The sequence below is a fragment of the Sprattus sprattus genome, assembly GCF_963457725.1.
Source record: "Sprattus sprattus genome assembly, chromosome: 1".
NCBI classification, from domain to species: Eukaryota; Metazoa; Chordata; class Actinopteri; order Clupeiformes; family Clupeidae; genus Sprattus; species Sprattus sprattus.
Genome location: NC_137920.1, coordinates 62,436,691 through 62,459,766, shown reverse-complemented (window position 1 = coordinate 62,459,766; position 23,076 = coordinate 62,436,691). Strand labels below are relative to the sequence as shown.

Sequence of the window (23,076 nt, the reverse complement as noted above, 5' to 3'; positions counted from 1 at the left end):
TGTGTACGTTTTTGCGTCATGCTTACGTGGATGGGTGTGGGTGTCCTCAAGAGCAGAGGACTATTTTGAGAACCTTTCTACCGTTTTTCCGTCTTTTTCACTCACCCACATATTGCGCTAGTTTTACCCTTTCTTAGGAATTAAGAATTTCTGTACGATTCCTGTGTGGAAGAGTGTACATGATTGTGTGCAATGCATGTGGACAGTATATGTTGTGTGTATGTGTTGTGTGTGAGTGTATGTCTGTTTTTGTCTCCTCCTCTGTGAAAGTCAGACAGTTAAGGCTATTTACAGTCTCAGAAATTTGAAGTGTCTCGAGAGGGAGTCCGCCATGGGCCTCAGGTGGTGAATGCGTCCAGTCTCATTTGATCATTCACACAGAACAGAAACAGGTCATTCGGATAACTCACCTCACATTGTCTGTCCAACAGAGAAATGGATGACTGAAAACCACTGTGGCCCAGTTAATCTGTCATATACTGTTTGAACAGATATCCAACAAGTTATTTCCCTCAAATACATGGATTTATGCATTGAAAATAAATTATGAACTCATTGTTGTCAGTAGATTAAGTTGCACTGATACATTAGTGCCCTCAAATAGGTACTGTATATTACATTTTATTTGGTGTGAGGTGGGTCTATAGATAGAGACAGATAATCATCTTAAATACTTTGCTGATTGAGACAATGAACAATCAATTAAAACCATTAGTCCTCCAGGAGCTTTGTGTGTGACCACATTCCTGCTTGTGGCTTGTTTTCCTTTTTCCGTCTCCACTGCCAGATCAACACCCCCGCCCCTTTCCGTCTTGACAGGAGAAAAAGGATTGTTCATTACAAGCTGTGGGTCATGGCTGGTTCAGACGTACCCCCGCCCTCATTTCAGTCCCCACCGATCCCCTCCATCGCCCTGCAGCCTCAGCCTTTACATCAATTTGGCGTCGAGCCTTGGAGGCTCAGACAGCCAATCAGCAGGAGGAGTCAGCGTCTTAAGGTGCTGATTGGACGAAGGGAGTGGGAGTCTCCAGGTAGAACACGTCACCCAACAGAGGAGGAAAAAAACAACCTTCTTTGTCCCCTCGGTCAAAATCCTTGCCATTTAAGGGAACATAATATTGATTGTGACAGTGGTCATTCAACAACGACTGTCCCAGTTTTATCATTAGGTTATGATGTGCATTTCAGTTCCAAATAGATTGACCTCTCCCACACTCATTAGCCCTTGGGATGGATACACAATGCATCACTGAAGTCTCATTTATATTTCATTGAGGTTTTATGTGGATTGTTTTTATTGTCAGTGAGATTTGACCAGAAAACAATAACGGTCCAGACTGAACAGGGTCAGTTTCTGTGTGAGGTGTAATAAGAAGAGGTTCTACTCTTTGTACACAGAAACACACAAGACAAAGTAAACGTCATGATGGAAAGACTGCCACTGGATAAGTGCTAGTTCTCTGCTGTCAAACACCAGAAACACCAGGAGGCTGCCAATTATGCGCTCACATTTCCCTCTTCTTCAGCAGTGGCTGTTAATAGTCTTCATGAGTTTAATCTTCGACATGCAGCGCTTATTACACGCCTGCATGTAAAACACACTGTGTGGAATCGCGGGGACATGCTCATTTGCGCCAGGACACACTGTCCGTCCCCTTCAGCGCACTGACAGTCATCTGTCAGAGTGACGACTCAATCACCAGCAAGGCCCTCCCGACAGCAGCAGTGTGCGCCCTGCTCTAGCCTCTTGGAGCAACCAATGCAATGGGACTGCATTAGACTGTAGATGCGCTTGACATCCACTTTGATCCAACTTTCACTTCACTACATGTAGGGTATTTGGAGCTATGTGTGGTATTGGTATTGATCATGGTGATCTGGGCTTACCCAAACCACTTTAGCACTAAGATCATTGTACGATTTAACGGTTATCATAGCTGAAAGAGGGTTTTGGCAAACACAAGCCGGATTCCTGAATGGGCAACTTAGTGTTTGCTCTGTTGCCCAGTATTTTGCAGAGTATTGAGCTGTGAAGTGAATCTGGTCAAGACACTATCATTTGGAGGTCACAGCCTCTCTCTGGGTTTCTTTAAGATCACTCAAGTGGTTTAGTTTCCTTCTATAGTCATTGCAGTGATGTTACGATAGAGAAGAGAAATCAATAGCGATAGGTAGATAGTGTCAGTGTGATCTGTCCTTAGCAACTCTCCCTTGCTGTTTAATGGTGTATTGGAAAATAGTATTGGTAATGATCGATAGACGTATCTCTATATGAATTTAGTATCTGGGCTGATTTAGAGATTGATTTCTCTTTAGGAAATGTCTGGTGTGTGTGTGTGTGTGTGTGTGTGTGTGTGTGTGGGAGGAGGGGGGGTTAGGGGGCATCACACTGAATCTAGGGCAATTCTCACGCTTGTGTTAGTGGGTGACGTTGTTGATCTGACGTGGGCGTTGGCCAGATCACTGGATCGGTACACCCCATTAAAAGGCCTCAGGGCACTGTAGCTGTGCGGTCCACTGCCCTTCTGTGTGAGAGGGCCTTCACTGCTGTCTGTCTGTCTGTCTGTCTGTCTGTCTGTTATTCCCCACCTGTATTTCTTGGCAGTGCTCCAGTCTTCTGGCTTAGTACACTTATCTTAATGGCACTGGAGGTGACTCATGTGGTGAGTTCTTGGGGAAGTACAGAGAACACGATAACAAATAAATATCCTACCCCGGCGTAGTAACCACACTTCTGTGGCTTGTTTAAAAGGTAGAACCCTGAATTTTCATCATAGAATTTTCAAATGTTCTACTTACTATGCATTTCAGGTCGTTGTGGCACATAGAACCTATAGTAATTAACCTAAACATGTGCTTGATATTCTTCTGTGAGATCAGGGTTCTGGATTGAGGCACAGCAGCACAGACAAACAACAGCACATTTCTCCGGCAATGGGGTGATTATCTGCCCTCCTCATCCTCTTAACCCCTCCCTCCCCACCCCCACCCCCAACAGCCTCCCACTCTTCCTACATCTGCTCAGATCAGCAAAAGACTCAATGGCCTGATTGAAATAAACAAATAAATAGAACAATGCAACCAATAACATATGCCAATATCCTTGTATATCTTTCACTATCAGAGAAACGTGAAAGTGCTTACTGAGAGTGTTTATGAAAAAGTACTGACACAAAAATCCAAAGGTTGTATGAAAATCGCTTCTTTCAGAGCCTTTGATATGTATTAAGGTGGGTGTGTCATCATCTAAAAAGCTCAGAGCATGCGCCTTTGTCTGAAAAAATCGGTGAGCCATTCCTTTGTCTGTGAGAGACTGTGTTATAATCTGTCCAGAGCTGCCAAGGTGATTTAAAATTCTCATTCATTTTTAAAGGATTTTGGGGTATTCAGTCTGTGTCACCATCAGCAAAGGCACTAAGACGAAGTGGACTGGACAGTCAGCAGTAAACAGTGGTTTCTGTGTGAGCCACTATGTCAGAATCCATGGCTGCATGTTGAAAGCAGCCACCTCCCCCTCCCTTGTCTGTTTACCCGACAAGCAGTGGAAGAGGGAGGAAGCATGTCATTTCTCTCTCTTTCTTTCCATGTCTGTTGCCATAGTTACCTGGCTCCTTGCTCGTGTTGGTCCTCTCCATCCCTCCGAGCATGTGTGTGTATGTGTTTGTGTGTGTCTGTGTATGTGTGTGCGTCCAGGCGTGTAGGCAACAAAATGTGTATGTACATTGGATGTGTCTATCCCTCCTTGTGTCTGAGATCCTGAAATAGATAAGGTCACTGGACCACAGCATTGAAATGAGAGAGAGACAACAGGATGAGGAACAAGGAGAAGAGGAAAAGAAAGGAGAGAGAGAGAGAGCACAGAGACAGGCAGTAATCCTCTTACCGGGAAATGGTACTGCTGTCGCTTGATGTGTTTTTGATGGACTGGGGCCAGATCAGAAACAACTTGGTAGGACCATTAACAGGGAGTGATTAGGAGAAGCTCACAAACAAAAGAGACTGGGCTTTCTTATTGCTTTCAGTCTTTCAGCAGTCATTCAGAAGTCATATCTATAGAGACACACATTCAGTTCATATGTGTGCTGCTGACATACATGGACTTGAATTGGGATTGTGCACACAGACACACACACACACACACACAGAGAAGCCGATCACACTCAGTCACTCAGAATTCAGTCTAGCTCCTCTGCCTGATACCCTCAAAATGTAGGTTGAGAGGGATGAGAGGTTGCCATGGTAACGGCGGGGGCGGAGGGGAAGAGGGAATCGGGGAGCAGGCATGTTTGATGAAGTCCCTGTAGAATGTCTGTGCTTCATGCCCCATAAATATTATAGAGCACAGGGCTAGAGAACCATGGCAGGGTAGAGTGGCAATGCAGGGACGAATAAAAGACTGAGAAGATATATAAATAGCGCAGAGGGAGAGAGAGGGAGAGAGAGGGAGACAGAGGGAGATAGAGGGAGGGAGGGAGAGAGAAGGAGAGAGACATAGGGGGGGGATACTGCATAGGTGGCATGACGTCATGCTGTTTTAGCTTTGATGCGCTCAAGTAGGCCGAGGGGGCTGACATAGTCAGCCGAAGCTTTTCTTAGAAGGTCTCCTAGGACCTTGTGATTATTTAACCTCTTTTGCCTCTACCTGGTTTGGTCAATTAGCACAGAATTAAACCAGGTAACTGTCACTCCAATAAGATGTGGAGCAAGCCCCATCACCTACTTGCAAGCATTGTCTAAGAAGGAAAAATGCAGTATATGATAAATGGAACTGATGTTCAACACAAGTGCACTGAGGACAGCACATATACACAAATACATATAAAGCTCAACCTAACAATGATAATTTTTTTGTCTCTCTTCATGACTGCTGCCGGTGGGAGGGCTGAGTTGACATTGCCCAGTTTCCATGACAACGGCAGCTGCAGTGGATTTTATTTCCTTTCATTCGGGGCTCTGTGTGTGCTGTGCTGTTGGTCGTCAGCAGAGAGGGAGAGGGAGAGGGAGAGGGAGAGGGAGAGGGAGAGGGGGAGGGGGAGGGAGAGGGAGAGGAAGAGGAAGAGGGAGAAGGAGTGGGTGTGGGTGTTGCTGTGGGTGGGGGTGGTGTGTGGAGGCGAGAGGAGGGGAGTTGGCTTGGGGTTGGGGGATTGGTTGACTCGTTCGCTTACCAGATGGAGTCCTTTATTCCAGCAGAATAACTCTCTCTCCCTCTCTCTCTTTCTCCCTGGATCTTTTATTCACAGTGAATGACTTCAGCACTGTGTGTGACGGAACAAAAGCAGAACAAAGAAAGTGTGGCCACACCGCAAAAACACACACGCACATGCGCGCACACACACACACACACACACACACATAGCTACGTTGGGGGTTTCAAAAGACAATGCCCAGGCTTTGTTTGGAAAACCCACACTCACGCACACACAAGGCATCCGATACTTCCGAGTATTTCTTCATGTAAGAAATCAGTGCCATACACTGCGACCTGTTGACGAGTGTGCGTTTGCATCCTGCCCATGAATCCCTTAAGTCTCTGTGATGGAAAAACCATTTGACCTTTCCTCATGAAGGCGACCTTAGGCACGGGCCATTGGCCTCCGCAAGAGACATCTGTCATGGACACAGACGTGTGACCCACTACAGAGCGGTCACTAGGGACCAGTCAGCGAAGTGCTGATGACCAATGAGAAGTTTTTTTGCACACTGTTCACACCTCTCCCCGAGGTCTGCCCGGTAACTGAGAGGTGATGAAATGCATGAGAGGAGAGTCTGAGACCAGCTGACACTGGGCCAGATATGGCCCGTATTTGAGCCAGATGCGTCCCAGATTCAGATGGGATGGTGTTAGAGGAGCCGATGACTAGTGATCTATTTTGATCTTATAAAGCTTTCTGTTTAATGTCCAGATTAAGCTGAATTAGACCTATGGCCTTTTCCTGTATAGAATGGTTTATAAATGTATCATTGGTTTTGGGGTAGGCAGGCAATATAGAGATGCAGTGATTGGGTTCTCTCTTCCTCTCTGGTCTGGTTAATGGCCTTGATTGGCCTAATGATCACACTATCGGCATGTAAATGAAAAGCTTAGCACCTCAGCAGCTATGGGCATATCTCTCTCTCTCTCTCTCTCATCTGATCCTTTAATGCAGTCTGATCTACTCCACCGCACTCTGTCAAGCGCTTAGGAGGATTGCTGGGATCTCAGCTGAGGAAAGAGGGTGAAAAAGTCAAAAATGGAAATAAAGCACTACAACACGTCAAACCACCAGAGCTGAGTCGTAGCCAAAAATCAAGCATGCGTGCTCGGGGAAAGACATTGCATTTGCTCTTTAATGCGAGGTTTGATTGGAAACAAGGGCGTACGTTTGCGTCTGACAGGGTGAAAACCCAAACAAACTATCTGTTACCTGCCTCCTCCTCCTGATTATATTAAGGAGAGGAAGCTGGCTGGTTCAGCAGAAATCAGGCTAACATTTTGCCAGGGCAGAGTAGCAAGTTTCCCCTCTGATGTCACTCTTTGTTCCAATGACACTACACACAGGGCATGTGACAGTAATCACAGTGTCATAATTAGCATTTTCTGGAACTGATTGCAATTAAGACACTTGACAAGGCTAGTTGAAGGGTGTCTATGTGTATTGCCGATGTTTCGCTCTCTGCCCCGCCTGCTCACCACCACAAGGATGGGAAGCTGCTTCCGAGTATGCAGTTCTTCCACCGTCACCTTGGCAACCGCTGCAGAGGTTTGCAATATCGGCCATTTTGTAATGGCGGTAGAGGAGAAAGGCATTTCAGTGTTGGTCTTTGAAGCATGTTAAATGACGATTAGCTTTAATAGTCCTTTTACATTGACCACTTGTCACAGGACACAAATGTTAATGCTGTTTGTGTTAAAATTCTTGTTATTGTTTTCTCGAGGCTAAATTAGTGTCAAATAAAAAAAAAATTACCAAATAATAAAAGACTGTGTTTGTGTTTATGAAACAACATTGGCATGGTTACAGTTGCCAACAAAAACCATTTCACTTGTGACTTTGTATGCAGTCTGCCATGCATGCAGCTCCAGTTGCTATTTATAGACTAAATAATGCCCATGCCTCACTGGCACTTATTGCAGTGCTCTCCCATTTTACCCAAGGTCCAGATGTGCATGTTTCCTGTATTTGTCATCATCTTGCAGGCACCACAATCCCCCCCCCCCCCCCCCCCCCTAATTTCTTTCTCCTCCTATCCCTCTCTTTTCATCTGCAGTCCTCAGGGACCATTCCTACCAGTGGATTGCACATGCATTAGCGAGCTTGATCAGATTTGAACAGCATGAAGAGAGAGTCCCAGAGGGCTTCTGTTATGTTTTATGGATCAACACATTGCCCAGTAGGTCCTCCTTTTGTGTCCCACAGGTTTCTATGCTGCAGTGGGAAACGGTGGTTGTCGTCCTCTGCCTCTCCCTCCCCCGTCTCCCTTTGACGTATGATCGTGCTAAAAATGGATTTTTGGTGCGAGCGTGCAAAGGAAAGGGGGGTTAACGTCCTACTTCCCAAATCTCTGCAGAGCCTCCCTTTCAAATTGACTGTGATGTTTTTCCTCCTTGGTGTTTCTGAGCTGATTAAATGTGGGGTGGATAAAATGGGTCATCTCCGATTTAGAGCTACATGGCGTCGAGAGAATGCAATGCGCTGCTGCGGAGTCAGGATCGTGATGGAGAGTGCAGCTAATAGTCAACGCAGTCTGGCACAAGTCATATGAAAGTGTGAGGATAGATTATAGGGTGAAGATGCCCTGTGGAATCGGAGAGAGTATGTGTGTGGTTGGAGGTAACATGTAGCTGGGATAAGGATTGTTAAGAGGCTCTACATTTTACTTCCCATGTTTAAACACTGTTTAATAAATAAATACCAGATGATTAAGCATAGCCTTCCAATCCTTTTTTAACCCAGCAAGACACTGGTTTGGTCCGTTAAAAGCAGTAATCCATTTGACCCCCACCAAGTACAAAAGTGGGGCATAACCAAGTGGACATCAACACAAAAAGAATAAACCCAAACCAAGACATTGTCAAAAGCTCCAGTGAACTTTTATTTTGAAATGTCAGTGTTCAGGGAATAAAGAAAAAAAACATAAACAAATAAACAGCAATATAAATATTAGCATATAAAATAAACGTGTAACATGAAGCTCTAAGCATTTAATATGAAAGATATTACAGTATATTAAGTATTCCAGCAGAAGACGCACATTAATATATATTTATATTCATTTGGACAGGGATGGCATTCCAGCAACACTAACAATTGATTGAAATTACAAACACAGAAAAGAGTACACAGGAATGAGGAAACACCTCAAAGACATTTTAGTGTGCTGTGTTATTCTTAAAAGTCTCAGTGATCAAACAGAAGAAAACGAGAGAAGGACAAAGAGAGATAGAGAGAGAGAGAGAGCGATAGAGAGAGAGGAAAACACAAAAATATGCACAATATTTCACAAGCTTCAAGCCTACAACTGTGTGTCTTTTGCAAGAGTTTAAATTTGATTATTTACAGGTTGGTTAGTTTGGCCTAAATGCGCATACTATATCACACTACACATAAGAGGTTAATGTTTTTTTTTTCTTGTTTTTTTCCCCCCATCTTTTACTTTTGTCTTTCTTAAAAATAGTCTAAACATTCCAGTAGAAGCCGGTCTGGAGCCGGGCTGGAGCTCGTACTGACTGGCTATGTGATTTATATACATCAGGGAAGAGTGGTGGTGCTCTTAGGGTGCTGGAGTAAAAGGCAGGTGTCAAACATTCTGGGCAAGTCTACAAAAAACACTACATCAGAGTGGACTGCCATTGCTTTGTGTTTAGCCAGTATGCGGCCATCTCCATCTCTACCATCTGGCCCATGTGGAGCATGGGCAGGTATTGCCACAAGTGTAAATCTTGCCAAAAGCCTGTGTTTGTGTGTGCTCTTTAACGGCGTGAGTATCCCAGTTTGGGCGCAAGTGTTGTAGTGGATGAAGCGTAGCCGAAAACACTTTCCTCTGTGGCAAATCACCCAATCACCCGTGTGCTAGTTTAGGGTTTCATCCTTCAAAATGTTACGGAGCCTTTCTGGTTATTGTCTGCGAAGAGTCTCGGCTCTTCCTCCAATTCACTCACTCTTTAGAATCCGCTTCCCCAAAACCTCTGCCTACTTTACCCATTCCTTCGAATTCTACTTCCCAAATACCTTCATGTTATTTCTCTCCACAAGCACTTTATGATAGTAGAGCTCTGTCTATGGGACCATCATTACCACATATAACAGACCCTGTATGATTGGGCCAATATGGCGTAACACTAATCAAATGGTAAGATTGGTAAAAAATGTGTTGTCAAACCAACTCTAATCCAATACAATACTTGATGTGATGCACGTTTGTAAGGTAAGAAAAACACAGAGAGAGAGAAAACTTTGGGCTGAAGTCTAACTACAAGTGGAACAGTGCAGACTTCACATTGAGCTCTTCTTGTTAAACAACTAAAATCTATCTGGTTGTCTAAAATAATCTTATAAACATCAAGAGTTCGATCTGGTTCTTCTATATGACTCAAACATTGAATATGATTCTTGCCATTAGTTGTAACAAGCTCAAATTTAGGTCATACTAATTCAGATCCATCAAAAATCTCTTTGTTCCACTGCATAGTCTGTCTTAATAGGCCTAATTCCTTGGGTTATGTTGGGTCATGCAATTGTCTCGAGCTATGGCACATCATCTTAGAGTAAGAAGTCTAACAAAACATTGTCGTTCTTGTCACCACAAGAAGCATCTACTTTTCATTTAGAAAGGAACATTAAAATCCTTTGCATGACAAACGACCTGTTATCATTCTTCTTTTGTCTTTTTTTTCTCCACAGTAAAATTATCTTACACAACATGGACACACGTCCCTGTTTTAAACTACAGGGTCTTGAAATACCATGTGAATACATCTCCCTTATCTCATGCACCCCTCACCTTAACTGAAGATTGAAATTGCTGTTCAAAATATGAAGTCAAGACCAAGGAGCAAGACCAAGATAGGCAGTATACATACGACTAAATAATGACAGAAGAAGGAAATAAAAAAAGGACACAAAAAAATCTCTAAACAAAGTACAGCATAATACTACAACCTCAGTGCTTGAGGTTCTCTTTTTCTGAAGCTTTTTTTGTCTCAACTAAAACAGTGAGAGAAGCACAAAGCGAAACAAAAGAAGGTAGCTAACACACCATCAGGAGTAGATAGAGAGCGGGATATGGAATCAAGCTGTATGTTTGGGGCTATCGCCGCTTCCCACGCCAAACGCCTCAGCTTACTTCTTGTCCTTCTTGGTGGACTTCTTCTTGCTGGCAGGGGTCTGGGCAGCCTTGGGGGCTTCTGTTGGGGGCATGCCCTGTGGCGGGGGCAGGGCCTGCTGGGGTGGCTGCTGCGGGTTGGCCGTCAGGGTGGCGGTGCTGCCGGGGATGTAGACGTTCTGGCGGTAGTCGGGGACATACTGGGCATTGTAGCGAGGTCCCATGGTCGCCGTGGCTTCACTCACTTCTAAGGGAAACAGCAGTGGAGATGGGGAGAAGGGAGAAAGAGAGAGAAGATAGATAGATAGATAGATACATAGATAGAAAATTAAAGAAGGAGACAAATAGATGGATAGAATAAAGAGAGAAAGAGAACACAGGAAAAGGCAGAATGAGAGACAGATGAGATGAGAGGGGGGATGTGGAGAAGAGACGCAAGAGCGGTTATAGCAAAGGTGTTTATGGGCCGCACAGGCTCATAATTCACAGGCACCAGTCAGCGAGCGCACTGCTGCATTGCAGCTCCGGCTCAGCAAACGAGATTTGTTCCCGGGAAGCGAGCCTCCCCTCCCCCAGCCCAACGCAGCTTGCTGCACACTCACATACACACATAGCACGCACGCACACACACACACACACACACACACTCCCACTCAGTCAGCCATGACCTCCTTCTCTCCCTTATTCTCTACCATACAGCACACGCTTGCATACATGCAGCCTACCAGTCAAACGGGTGCTGATAACATGGAGGTAATTTCATTTTAGAAATGAAAAGTCTCCACACCATATAAAACAGATATAGCACAATATTATTTTCTATTTCAGTCCTCTGAAGTTAGCAGAAATGTCCGTAGCATTTGAGCTTTGTGCTCATTAAACTAAGAATCCTTGTCATGGCGGTTGAATTCTGTTGCAGAATCCAGTGTTAAAACTGGCTACACACATACACACACACACTGGAAAGACAGTGAGAGTTTCAGGCACTGAGTGCAGCTGTGTGGAATGGGCACAAAGAGTTCCCTGTCCTTAGTCTCTCTCCTCCAGTCAATCCCAAGTCAATGACTGCTCTCATGAACATCCACACACCATGCACACACACCATCATGATATACACACACACACACACACACTGATCTGTGTGTGTGCATCTCTTAAGCGATCCCTGCTTGTGCAGACTAGAAAGCCCGAGAGAGTGGAAGAGGCAGTTCGGTGATAATGTGATGTCAAGAAACCAGGCTCATTTGTATGTAGGCTGCTTGGCAGAGGAGTGGTTCAGAAAACAGAACCCCGCTTATGGTGTCAGAGACACGCAGCTTCCATCAGCACAGATTTCTGTTGTGAGCCTTGTGTGTTGTCTCTTTTCTTTTTCTTTTTCTTTTTCTCTTTCTCTTGCTGTCTCTCTCTACTTCATCATCAGCTCACAAACACGTAAATGCACGCGCACACACATATCTATGTAGAGTTAAATGAATATACTGTATACGCAATGGCATAAGCATGGCTTCAAAATGGTCTTTCATCTGTCTTTTTTTCTCCCACAAACGCATTATTCCCCATTTCTAATAAGCCCACTACCTTTTGTTTCTTTTTTTTACACTTCTCTTTCTTCCTTTCCCCTCTTTGATAGGGTAGGTGCTTTTATTGATCTGATCTCAGCACAGGGATAGTGCAAGTGATTTGTGATGGAGGCACACTCACCGTTGGCTCCGGCCATAAGAACATGGAGTTGCTCAGCCTCGGTGGGGGGGTTGGGCCAGGGTCCAGTGCCGGCAACCACACCTGCTCCCTCAGGGAGGGGGCCAGCTCTGGAGGAGACAAGAGCGCTCGTTAGAGGGACATTTGTGATCAAGAAAACACACACACAGAGAGAGACAGTCAGACACGGGCAGACAAATAAACACAAACCGGCAGTCTTTTTTTCCAGTTCTGTCATTGAATCACATATGCACATATAGAACATAATGAATGTGGTGCCTCGTTCTGTTTCAGCAGCAGCTGTCCCAGCTTTGAGCCAAGACAACACATTCACATGGGCGTCATCAGCAGCAGCATCAAGACATAGGAAGAGCACACCCAGCATGTAGGAGCACTAGAGCAGCCTGATACAAACCAACACACACACACACACACACACACACACACATACATACATATACATATACATATACATACATTCCTAGATGACTTACACATTGCCCTTGATAGGGAGCAGTTGTTGATTAATCCTAAACCACCCATCTATGTTTTGTGAACCCAGCTATTACACTGTACCTTTTACCAGAGAACAGTCTACTTTGAGTTTTTTTTCAATTGTAGGCTTTATCCAGAAAGCAATCAATCCACTGCCACACTTCAAACATATTATTACACACACACACACTAACAGAAAGAGAGAGAGAGAGAGAGAGATAGAACCATAGTAACATGAAAGTATATTCTAAAGATACAAGGACAAACTACACATCTCCAACTTAAAGCCTACAGACCTTTTTAGGATGCACAGGCAAAAACAGGTCTAAGCTACACACAGTACACACAGCTCCACAACATACAGCGAGTCATGTGCTTTTATGTATACATGTATTGCTACATCAGATGAAAAGAGCAAAAACACATAGAAGGCCTACACACAAACTACGAATACATTGCTCCAAAACAATTTAATCTCTACTGTGGACATACTGGGTGGGTCTGGGTAGAGAGAGAGTAGGTACCCACAGCTCAAACAAACACAGGCAACAGACTGACAGTGGGCTTCACGCTTGACAGAGAACAGCCAAACTTGGGGTAGAGATAGAGCTCCTTACAAGAAAAAAAGCTGCTTTAAAAAAATAAAAATACGACTCTCTTTCTACCACAAGCAGTCATTAGCACATAGCCTGCTACTCCTAAGCCACGCAACTCTACCTCGACTTCTCGTATGGGGTCCATCTCTGCTGAATGGTGTGGAACCTGTGCTGGCTGAAACACAATGACAGGGCCTTTCAGCCTCTCTACACCACGTGGGGCACATTGTTATGCATGAGCAAAGTACCAGCTACTAGTCAGTGTCTGCCTCATGGTAAAGGGGCAGGGTAGACCAAGGAAGCTCCACCATAGGCTTTGAGATGGGTTGCGATGGGTTTGTGTAGACGTTCACTGTAATAGAAATCTAAATGCAAACTTTACACTACTGTGCTAAGCTATGTGTACATCTAAACTAGGCTGGGGTAAACATTAATGCTTCAAAACTTCCTACACATGTTAAATCCAGTGAAAATGATATATGTAGTAGCATCCTGTTTCAGAGACACATCTCATACGGAGACTCTGTGACCAGACCTCTCTGTAAAATCTACTGGCTGTAACATCTATCACATTATGTAGAAATTAACCCTCTCACACAGTAACAAGAACAGCATGACCCATAAAATTAATTGGTTTTGAAGGGCAACTTGTTCCGGAAGTCAGCGTACGGCTCTCGAAAGTTAGTGTTCCGTGTACTGATCCACATACTTGGATCACAATTCCGGATATTGTAGTGTGCTTGGTGAATATCTCTCATTGATCAGAATCAAATGGTTTAATTAGAATGTGGCAGACAGCATTTGTTTGAGCGTGATTGCAAAATGGCACAGCGAACTCACCCGCTTGGTCCAGGTCGTTGGTTCGGTTGAAGACGCCAGTCATTGGGTGGTTTTTGCTAGAGGAACGAGAAAAGAAAACAGCGTTTAAAAACTGGACTCTATAGATCGGTTCTCTATTCAGAACTCTATGCGTCGGTTCCGGATCCTTCCAGGTCAATAACTGTTGAAGGAAAGTATTTATGAGGTCTCAATGAAAAAAGATTTAGCAATAGCCACAACAAAAGAGATAGAGAGAGAGAGAGAGGGAGGACAACAACAGGAAAAGAAAGCAAGCCAAGGCTGGCTGCCTCAGAGAACATGCCACAGAGGGGATGAGGGTGTGAATAATTGATGGTTTTATTCTGTAGCTGCCACGCCTGAGTTCATTTACAGCCCAGAATGGACACATCCTGGGGTAAAAAAAAAACACAGGCAAACAAAACATTCTTTCCCCATCTACCAGGCCATGTTGTACCACCCTTCTAATGCACTTACACCCACGGTCCAGTACAGTCCGAGCTGGCCCAGTCTCTCTCCGTTTTAGCTCAAATTATGGATAAGCCTTCTCTTTCCACGAGTCCAACCTAGTTCTGCTTCCTCAGAGAGCAGCACGTGTGGCATTAATGCCCTGCCCTGCTGATCCCTTAAACCCCAGACAGGATTACACACCCTGCTCGCTGTCAAAACCACAAGCTGTGTGCGCTATCCTCATAAAACTCAGTGGGTCAGATTCACTGTGTGTCATGACTCACTAAAACCAACTTGGGTAAGTCTTTCCAAAGGCATGATACCCCCCCCACACTATGTTCCTTTCTAGCAAGGCCTGTCAGTAAAAAGGTTGTTCTGCAACTTCCCTCATCAGAGGGGACATTTTTATATGGTCTTCCTTACAAAATATTAGCCAGCCATCTAAAAATAGTGCTCTTTCCTTGAAGTAGTCGGCAGAGTGTCTGGTATGCTTCGCTCTGTAAGTATGTCAGTGAATGGCGAGGCCTGAGTCAGAGAGCGAAGGGCCGCAGAGATTGAGTCACGGAGGCTACAGTACTGGTTACACATAGTGAGGTTACTAGGGGTGATTGAGCCTGATGATACTCTGGTCCCACAAAATCAACACAAACACACAGAATGGAGATATTCCTGTCTCTCACTCACACACACTCACTCACTCACCCACACATCCATAATGCACATGCTCTGTCTCGCTGTTTGTGACGCCCAAGTAGACCATTACCCCCTGCTCCAACTCCCCGAGCGTGCACACACACACACACACACACACACACACACACACACACACACTCCACAGGTAGGGACATGTTCCCACACAAGCCATGTGTGCCCTGCTGTGAAACACAGTCTCTATTTAGTTCCAGGAAGTTCACCAGTGTTCGTTTGTGAGGCCCCTCAGGGAGTTTTAATATTTAAGTGATGCTCTACTGCACTGCATTACGTCTATGTACCTATGCACATCCCTCTCCCCAACATCACAGCATATTTAATTTATTATGTAAAATTATGTCTGTCTTTGGGATTACTCTGTCTGATCAAGACTTCCACTCATTTAGAGGGAGATACAGTTTTGGAGACTTTGTGCTCACCTTGCTCACTGAGTTGGCAAACAGTTTCTTGGAGAGGCTCATGCCCACTGTATTCTGACCGGTAATTGGTGACTTTACAAACACAAAGTCGCTGAAGCTGGACAGTGTTGAGTAACAGGGCCCTAAAGTGCGTTTGTGTGCATCCTGGGGGTCTCCCACCACCTCAATGTATCTCATGGGCCCATCCATGTTGATCTGCAGCTGCAGGTCTTGGTGGTGCCTGTGTTTGTGAAGGGCATGTTTGGAGAAGAAGGTGTATCCGAGGCAGGACAGCTGGCCGCGGTGTCTGAACCAACGCACCACCAGCAACGCGGAGGTCAGGAACGTCACGACTAACACGCAAGACAGGGACAGGATGAGGTAGAGGGTCACATCCGACCCGTGGGCCTTCCTTGAGGTGGTGCTGCGGCGCTGAGAAGACACGTCCGCGACCTTCTCAACCAAGGTCACGTTCACTGCCACGGTGGTGGAGATGGCAGGCTTGCCGTTGTCCTGCACGAGCACGGCGAAGCTCAGCACCAGGCCAGCATCCTCCTGAGTGAGTTTGCGGGCCAGACGCAGCTCTCCAGTGTGAGCCCCGACGTGGAAGAAGTCAGCGTCGTGCCCTGAGAGACTGTAAAACAGCCAGGCGTTGTGCCCGCTGTCACCATCCACACAAACGAGGCGCTGAACTAGGTGCCCCATGCCTGCAGAGCGCTGCAGAGTGAGCTGCAGGACGCCGTCTGTGGGCAATGCGGGGTACAGGACCGCTGGCGCATGGTCATTCTGGTCGAGGACGAAAACGTGCACGGTAGCGTTGGAGATACGCGCTGGGCTCCCTGAATCACGGACTTGCACGTGAATCTGGAAGGCATTCATCTGCTCGTGATCGAGAGGGCGCAGGGCATAGATGTGGCCCTTTTCAGCATTGATATACACATAGGATGACACAGGGGAGCCACGCACCTCTGTGTCCAAGATAGAAAAGGAGAGACTACCATTCTCGCCCAAGTCTGGATCAGATGCAGACACTGTCAGAATGGGAGTGTTGGGGGCATTATTCTCAGCTATTTCCACTGTGTAGGAGGCCTGGGTAAATAGGGGGGCATTATCATTTACATCTGAAAGGCTCAGGACAAAAGACTCCTTTTGGGAGCGGGAAGGCGAGCCAGAGTCTGTGGCCGTAACAGTGATGGTGTATTCAGCCACTGTTTCCCTGTCCAGTGGGCCATCTGTCATCAGAGTATAGTGTTCCTCGAATGGAGGGCTAAGCTTAAAAGGCAAGCCTTGGGGAATTTGTACACTGAGCTCTCCATTTTTACCTGCATCCTCATCTTTTACTGTGATTATAGCAATCACAGTACCTGATTCAACACCCTCTTTGAGGACGTTGGAGAGAGAGTTAATGACTATAGTTGGCGTATTGTCATTCACGTCCATGATTTCCACTTTGAGGTTACAAGAGCCCTCCATGGCGGGTGTTCCACGGTCCCTGGCTATGATAGTGATGTCATAAACGCTTGCCAGTTCACGATCCAACTCGCCCCTCACGTGAATTTCACCTGTTGTCGAATCCACGCTAAAGAGTTTGAGAATGTCCTCGGGAGTGTATTTATCAAATAGATATGAAACCTCCGCGTTCAGACCATAATCCGAGTCGGAAGCGTTGATTTTTGTGACTAGAGCGCCGGGAGAGGAGTTTTCCAACACGCTCACTCTTATAACAGGGTGGTCAAAGACAGGCGCATTGTCATTGACATCCAGGACGTTCATGTGAACGAGAGTGGTACCTGATTTCGCTGGATTTCCACCATCGACGGCAGAAAGGACCAAAGTAAATGTGTCCTGCTTTTCTCTGTCGAGTGGTTTGTTCAAAATAAGAACTGGGTATTTGCTACCATCGCTTTTTGTTTGGACGTTTAAAACGAAATTGTAATTCGGGCCAAGATCATATATGCGCAAAGAATTGACGCCAACATCCAAGTCCTGAGCACACTCCAACCGAAATGTAGTACCTGGAGCGGCGGCCTCAGACACTTCCAAAGTGGTGTTTTTAGTCTGAAACTGAGGTGTATTGTCATTTACGTCCACAATATCCACTAAGACACGGTACATTTCCATAGGATTTTGTAATGTAACTTTGAAACGCAGAGAACACGGAGAACGGCTCCCACAAAGACTTTCTCTGTCCATAGTTTGATGAACAACCAGTGCACCGTTAGCAGCATTAATATCAAAGTATCTGGAGTTTGGTTCCGAAACAACACGCGGGTTTCTTCTGTGGATTGTTCTCATTTCTATGCCCAAGTCTTTGGTTATATTTCCGACGTATGTTCCCGGTGTTAATTCCTCAAATACGGAATAGGAAAGGTCCGCTGCACCTGCTGTCAGGAACAAAATGGGAAATAAGTACAGCATCCTGTGTCGGCACGAAGTCTCTGCTTCCCAGACGCGTTGCTCCATCTCTCAAGTGTATTGTGATAGCGTGTACCACGATAAAAACCTCTTTCATCGCAACTGATTGTCTAAACAACTATCTTAAATTATCGCACATGATGTGGTGGTAATGTAGCCTACACACTTGACCTACTCTGATCTCACGCTGAACTCAAGAAAACATGATACAGGGTTGTCTGGTACAATCTCACTGAGCGTGTGCAAGTTTTGCCAAACTCGAAAAGTAAAACAACTATTGTTGAAGTGGGTGGTGGGGTTAGGGGCATTCTACGAAACAAAGGACATGCGATCCTATTGGAGGACCGAGCTGAACTTCTCTCAAAAGAATAATAATAGAGTGCTCCTTTTGAAAGGGTAACATCTGCTCTTCGCGTGCACGCACACGAACGCGCACACACACACACACACACACACACACACACACACACACACACAAACACAAGCAGAGAGAGATGGGGGGAGAGATAGATTCAACCATTAAAGGCCTGTTTAGTGTCTCACCTGTTGACATTCGAACGTCCACGCACTGTCTGGTAAAGATGCATCAAGCCCACGCAACGTGTCCTTAAAGTCTAGTGTGCTGCTGGGCTTGACGAAAGTTAAGTCACTGAATTCTGACATTGGGGACAGATAAGATCCAAACGACTGACTCTGAGACATCATGTCTCCTCCAAGAACTTCCACATACTTAATAGGCCCGTCAGTGTTGAGCTGGATCTGTAGGTTTCTGTTGGGATTCTTGTATCCGTCAGAATCTCTGCTAATGCAGCAACTTGTACTGTCTCTACTACTTCTTGCGCACTTAATTAAAAGTAAAAAACACGTTAACAGCGACAACACAGATACTGAAGCTAGAGATAGAATCAAGTAGAAGGTGATTTTACTGTTTTTCTTGTCTTTTTCCGTTGCTTTCTGTCTAAAGTCTGAAATTGATTCGTGTGGTCCGTCCTCTATCAGTATATCCACTGTGACTGTGGTGGACTGGACTGGCTCTCCATTGTCCTTGATCTCTATAAGCAGTCTCTGAGAGGAGTCATCCTGCTCTGAAACAGAGCGTTTAGTCCTCACCTCTCCAGTATGAAGGTTCACAGCGAACAGAGACGAGTCTGTAGCTTCCGCGAGTCTATAGGAAACCCAGGCGTTGTGGCCCGAGTCTGCATCCACAGCTGTTACCTTGGTAACGAGGTGCCCCGTTTTAGCAGACCGGGGCATCCTCTGATGAGACACAGAGCCCATGACCGTGGAGGGGTAAATGACAGAGGGGACATTGTCGTTTTGATCCAGAATAAAAACATGAACGCTGGCGTTACTGCTAAGAGGCGGAGAACCCTGGTCTTTAGCCTGCACTATGATCTGGAACACCTTCATTTTCTCGTAGTCAAAAGCATTCATGCTGAAAATACTCCCATTATCTGAATTTATGTAGACATAGGATGCAACCGTTATATCTTGGACCTTAGATTCTAATACAGAGTAGGTTATCTTCGAATTCTCTCCAACATCTGCATCCGATGCAGAAACCGAATATATTATAGAGCCTGGTGTGTTATTTTCTTTCATATAAACGTTATAGGAAGACTGAGAAAACGTTGGTGCATTATCATTAACATCTAATATTCTCACTGGTATTGTTCGTTGGCTACTGAGCGGAGGGGAACCTAAATCAGAAGCAGATACCTCTATATTATATTCAGGGAATTTCTCACGGTCTAGAGGCCCTTTAGTAACCAAAGCATAATTATTGGAGAAAGAGTGCTTCAGTGCAAAGGGAATTTTCGGTGGAATATTCACTGTTACTTTACCGTTGTCGCCTGTGTCCGGGTCTCGCACTCTAATCAGTGCCACCACAGTCCCGTTCGGCACGTCTTCCCTAACTGGGCTCGGCTGCGAGGTGAGAATTATCTCGGGAGGGTTGTCATTCACATCGGCTACATCTATTTGAACGGTAGATTCTCCCTCCATTTTTGGAATTCCTTTGTCTCTGGCCATTACAGTTATCCTGTACGTAGGTGTAGTCTCATAATCGACCACTCCATTCAGATAAATTTGTCCAGTTTGAGGTTCTATTTGAAAAACAGAACGCACCGAATCAGGAGTGCGTTTGCCAAAGGAATATTCAATTTCGCCGTTGGGACCATCGTCCAGATCGGTTGCTTCCACTGTCAGAACGGACGTGCCTAACGCACTGTTTTCCCTAACAGTAGCTTTATATAAGGCGCTATCAAACACAGGGTTATTGTCATTGATATCAAGGACGATTATTACGATTTGTGATGTTCCAGAGTTAGCAGGATTGCCTCCATCTAAGGCAGTCAGGAATAAATGATGCACTGCCTGCTTTTCACGGTCTAATACTTTGTCAAGCACTAGCTCTGGAACTTTTCGTCCATCGCCCAGATCTTTGACATTTAATTTAAAATGGTCGTTTTTGTTTAATGTGTACGACTTTAGAGAATTACTTCCAACGTCAGGATCTTGTGCACTCTCAAGAGAGAAACGCACACCCGCAGCAGTGGATTCTGCTATGTGTAATGTGTGCTCCTTTGACTGAAAACTGGGAGAGTTGTCATTTATATCCTGTATTTCTACCTCAACTCTGTACAACTGTAGAGGATTCTCAATGATTATCTCTAATGGTATCATACAGCTATTGCTGTGGCTGCACAGTTCTTCTCTGTCGATTCTGTCGCTTACCAGCAAATTTCCCTTTCCTAAATCCACAGAGAAATGTTCAGCCTCTGAAGCTATACGCAATTTACGATCAGAAATCTCAGAGAGGTCCAAACCAAGGTCCTTTGCAATACGTCCAACAACAGACCCCACGCTCAACTCCTCTGGTATAGTGTACCGAATCTGAGCTGTTGTAGTCGTCCACATGATAAATAAATGGAGCCATAGCTCTAGCCTTATTCCAGAGGTGAATGACGGGCTTGACATCCTCGATATTTTCCATCAACACAATATCCTGAATAAGAAGTAGAATGATTCAATCCCAGTGTTCTAACTGAAAAAAGTAATAGGCAGAAACGGGCCATGCCGGTATAAAAACACGTTTAAATCCATTATGATTCCAAGTAAGAGGAGCGACTCTCTTTCTCTCCACATTCTAATCATTGTTGGGTATACACGGCTGAGTGTGGGGGAGGGAGTAGATCTCTTTGTACAGTCGAGCACGCCATTGGTGCACTTCGACCGTCTGTATAATCCAATAGCACAGGAGATGCTTCTTAAAGAAACAGTCAATATAGCTATATAAACTAGAAACAGAAAGGGGTAGATGTCTGTTTTTTCCCCCCATATATATTTTATTATTATTTATATTATTACATCAACCATTCATTGTATATTTAAAAAGTACACATTTGTGGATAGCAGTTCTACTGACTACAACAGCAATGATTACCCTCCCAGACTCACAATAGCCCAATTGTTATTGTAAAACAAGCAAGATTCCTACAATAATGATCACAGAGGAACTTCGACTGCATTCAAGGGAAAAGGGAAGCATGGTGACATGTCGCTGTCCATTGTTGTGGTGCTGAACTAAACTTAATTGAAATTGATATAGGGCACTTTATGCTGATTGTTAAATCACATGGTACAACGCACTGAATTACATCATTTGATCAGTTGTGTTTTATGGGGTACTTCTGTGCGGAATTTCTTGATACAATTTGTAATACAGTTCAAGATGAAGGCAATCACTTTCAGTGCAAAACGAATACTGTGCATAGGCATCGTAACAGTGGCAAAAGTTAAGTCAAATCACGGTTCAATCTCACCTGTTGACTTTCAAAAGTCCATGCACTGTCTGGTAATGACGCATCAAGCCCACGCAACGTGTCCTTAAAGTCAAGTGTACTGCTGGGCTTGACAAAAGTTAAGTCACTGAATTCTGACACCGGAGACAGATAGGACCCAAACGACTGACTCTGAGACATCATGTCTCCTCCCAGAACCTCCACATACTTAATAGGCCCGTCTGTGTTGAGCTGAATCTGTAGGTTTCTGTTGGGATTCTTGTATCCATCAGAATCACTTCTAATGCAGCAGCTGCCATTGCCACTACTGTCTCTAGCGCATTTAATTAGAAGTATGAAAAACGTTAACAGAGACAAAACGGAAACTGATGCTAGCGACAGGATCAAGTAAAGGGTGATTTTACTGTTTTTCTTCTCTTTATCCGTTGCTTTCTGTTTGAAGTCTGAGATGGGTTCGTGTAGTCCGTCCTCTATCAGTATATCAACTGTGACTGTTGTGGATTGGACTGGCTCTCCATTGTCCTTGATCTCTATAAGCAGTCTTTGAGAGGAGTCATCCTGCTCTGACACAGAGCGTTTAGTCCTCACCTCCCCAGTATAAAGATTCACAGCGAACAGAGACGAGTCTGTAGCTTCCATGAGTCTATAGGAAATCCAGGCGTTGTGGCCTGAGTCAGCATCCACAGCTGTTACCTTGGTAACGAGGTGCCCCGTTTTAGCAGACCGGGGCATCCTCTGATGAGACACAGACCCCATGACCGCGGAGGGGTAAATGACAGCGGGGACATTGTCGTTTTGATCCTGAATGAATACATGAACGGTGGCGTTGCTGCTAAGAGACGGAGAACCCTGATCTGTAGCTTGAATTGTGATTTTGAATAATTTTAGTTTTTCGTAGTCAAATGAGTTCATGCTATAGATTGTCCCATTTTCTGCGTTGATATAAAAGTAAGATGAAGCTGGAATATCTTGAAATTTCGAGTCAACGATTGAATATATTAACTTAGCATTCTTGTCTTGGTCTTTATCCGTGGCAGTTATAGAGAACAAAGACGATCCTGCAGGGTTATTTTCCCTTAGAAAAACATTGTAGGAAGATTGTGAAAAAAACGGTGGATTATCATTAACATCCAGCACTTCAACTTTTATAATTTTACTTGTTTTCAACGACGGGTTACCAGAGTCAGATGCTATGATTTCGACATTGTACTCTGGAGTTACTTCACGATCTAATGACGAATCCGTTACTAAGGAGTAGTGTTTATCTAAAGACGGTTTTAATGTAAATGGATAACCAGGAGATACGCTCAGTTGAACTTTACCATTGACACCAGAATCTAAATCTTTCACATTAATTAATGCTACAACGGT

The 23,076-nt window shown here is 44.8% G+C and overlaps 3 protein-coding genes across 4 annotated transcripts in view; all 3 read right to left on the bottom strand.

Annotated features, from left to right (window-relative positions):
• Positions 1 to 8,102: 8,102 nt before the first annotated feature.
• LOC308364290 (protocadherin gamma-A11-like) overlaps positions 8,103 to 23,076 on the bottom strand; it is a gene marked incomplete at its 5' end in the record, with an annotated part of 212,701 nt that continues 197,727 nt past the window's right edge. For both annotated transcript variants that reach the window (XM_080837379.1, XM_080837380.1), the window contains 3 exons: positions 8,103 to 10,546; positions 12,004 to 12,110; positions 13,932 to 13,987. In XM_080837379.1, coding sequence (XP_080693505.1) covers positions 10,320 to 10,546; positions 12,004 to 12,110; positions 13,932 to 13,987 — 390 coding nt within the window. In that variant the 3' untranslated portion in view covers positions 8,103 to 10,319. The remainder of the gene's footprint in view (positions 10,547 to 12,003; positions 12,111 to 13,931; positions 13,988 to 23,076) is intronic.
• Positions 15,455 to 17,950, bottom strand: LOC308367028 (protocadherin gamma-C5-like; the record flags this gene model as incomplete). Its single annotated transcript, XM_080840850.1, has 1 exon — positions 15,455 to 17,950. The coding sequence occupies one exon, from the start codon at positions 17,948 to 17,950 to the stop codon at positions 15,455 to 15,457; it is 2,496 nt and encodes an 831-aa protein (XP_080696976.1).
• On the bottom strand, positions 18,434 to 20,821 carry pcdh1g31 (protocadherin 1 gamma 31; the record flags this gene model as incomplete). The annotated part of the gene is made up of 1 exon (XM_080840730.1): positions 18,434 to 20,821. The coding sequence occupies one exon, from the start codon at positions 20,819 to 20,821 to the stop codon at positions 18,434 to 18,436; it is 2,388 nt and encodes a 795-aa protein (XP_080696856.1).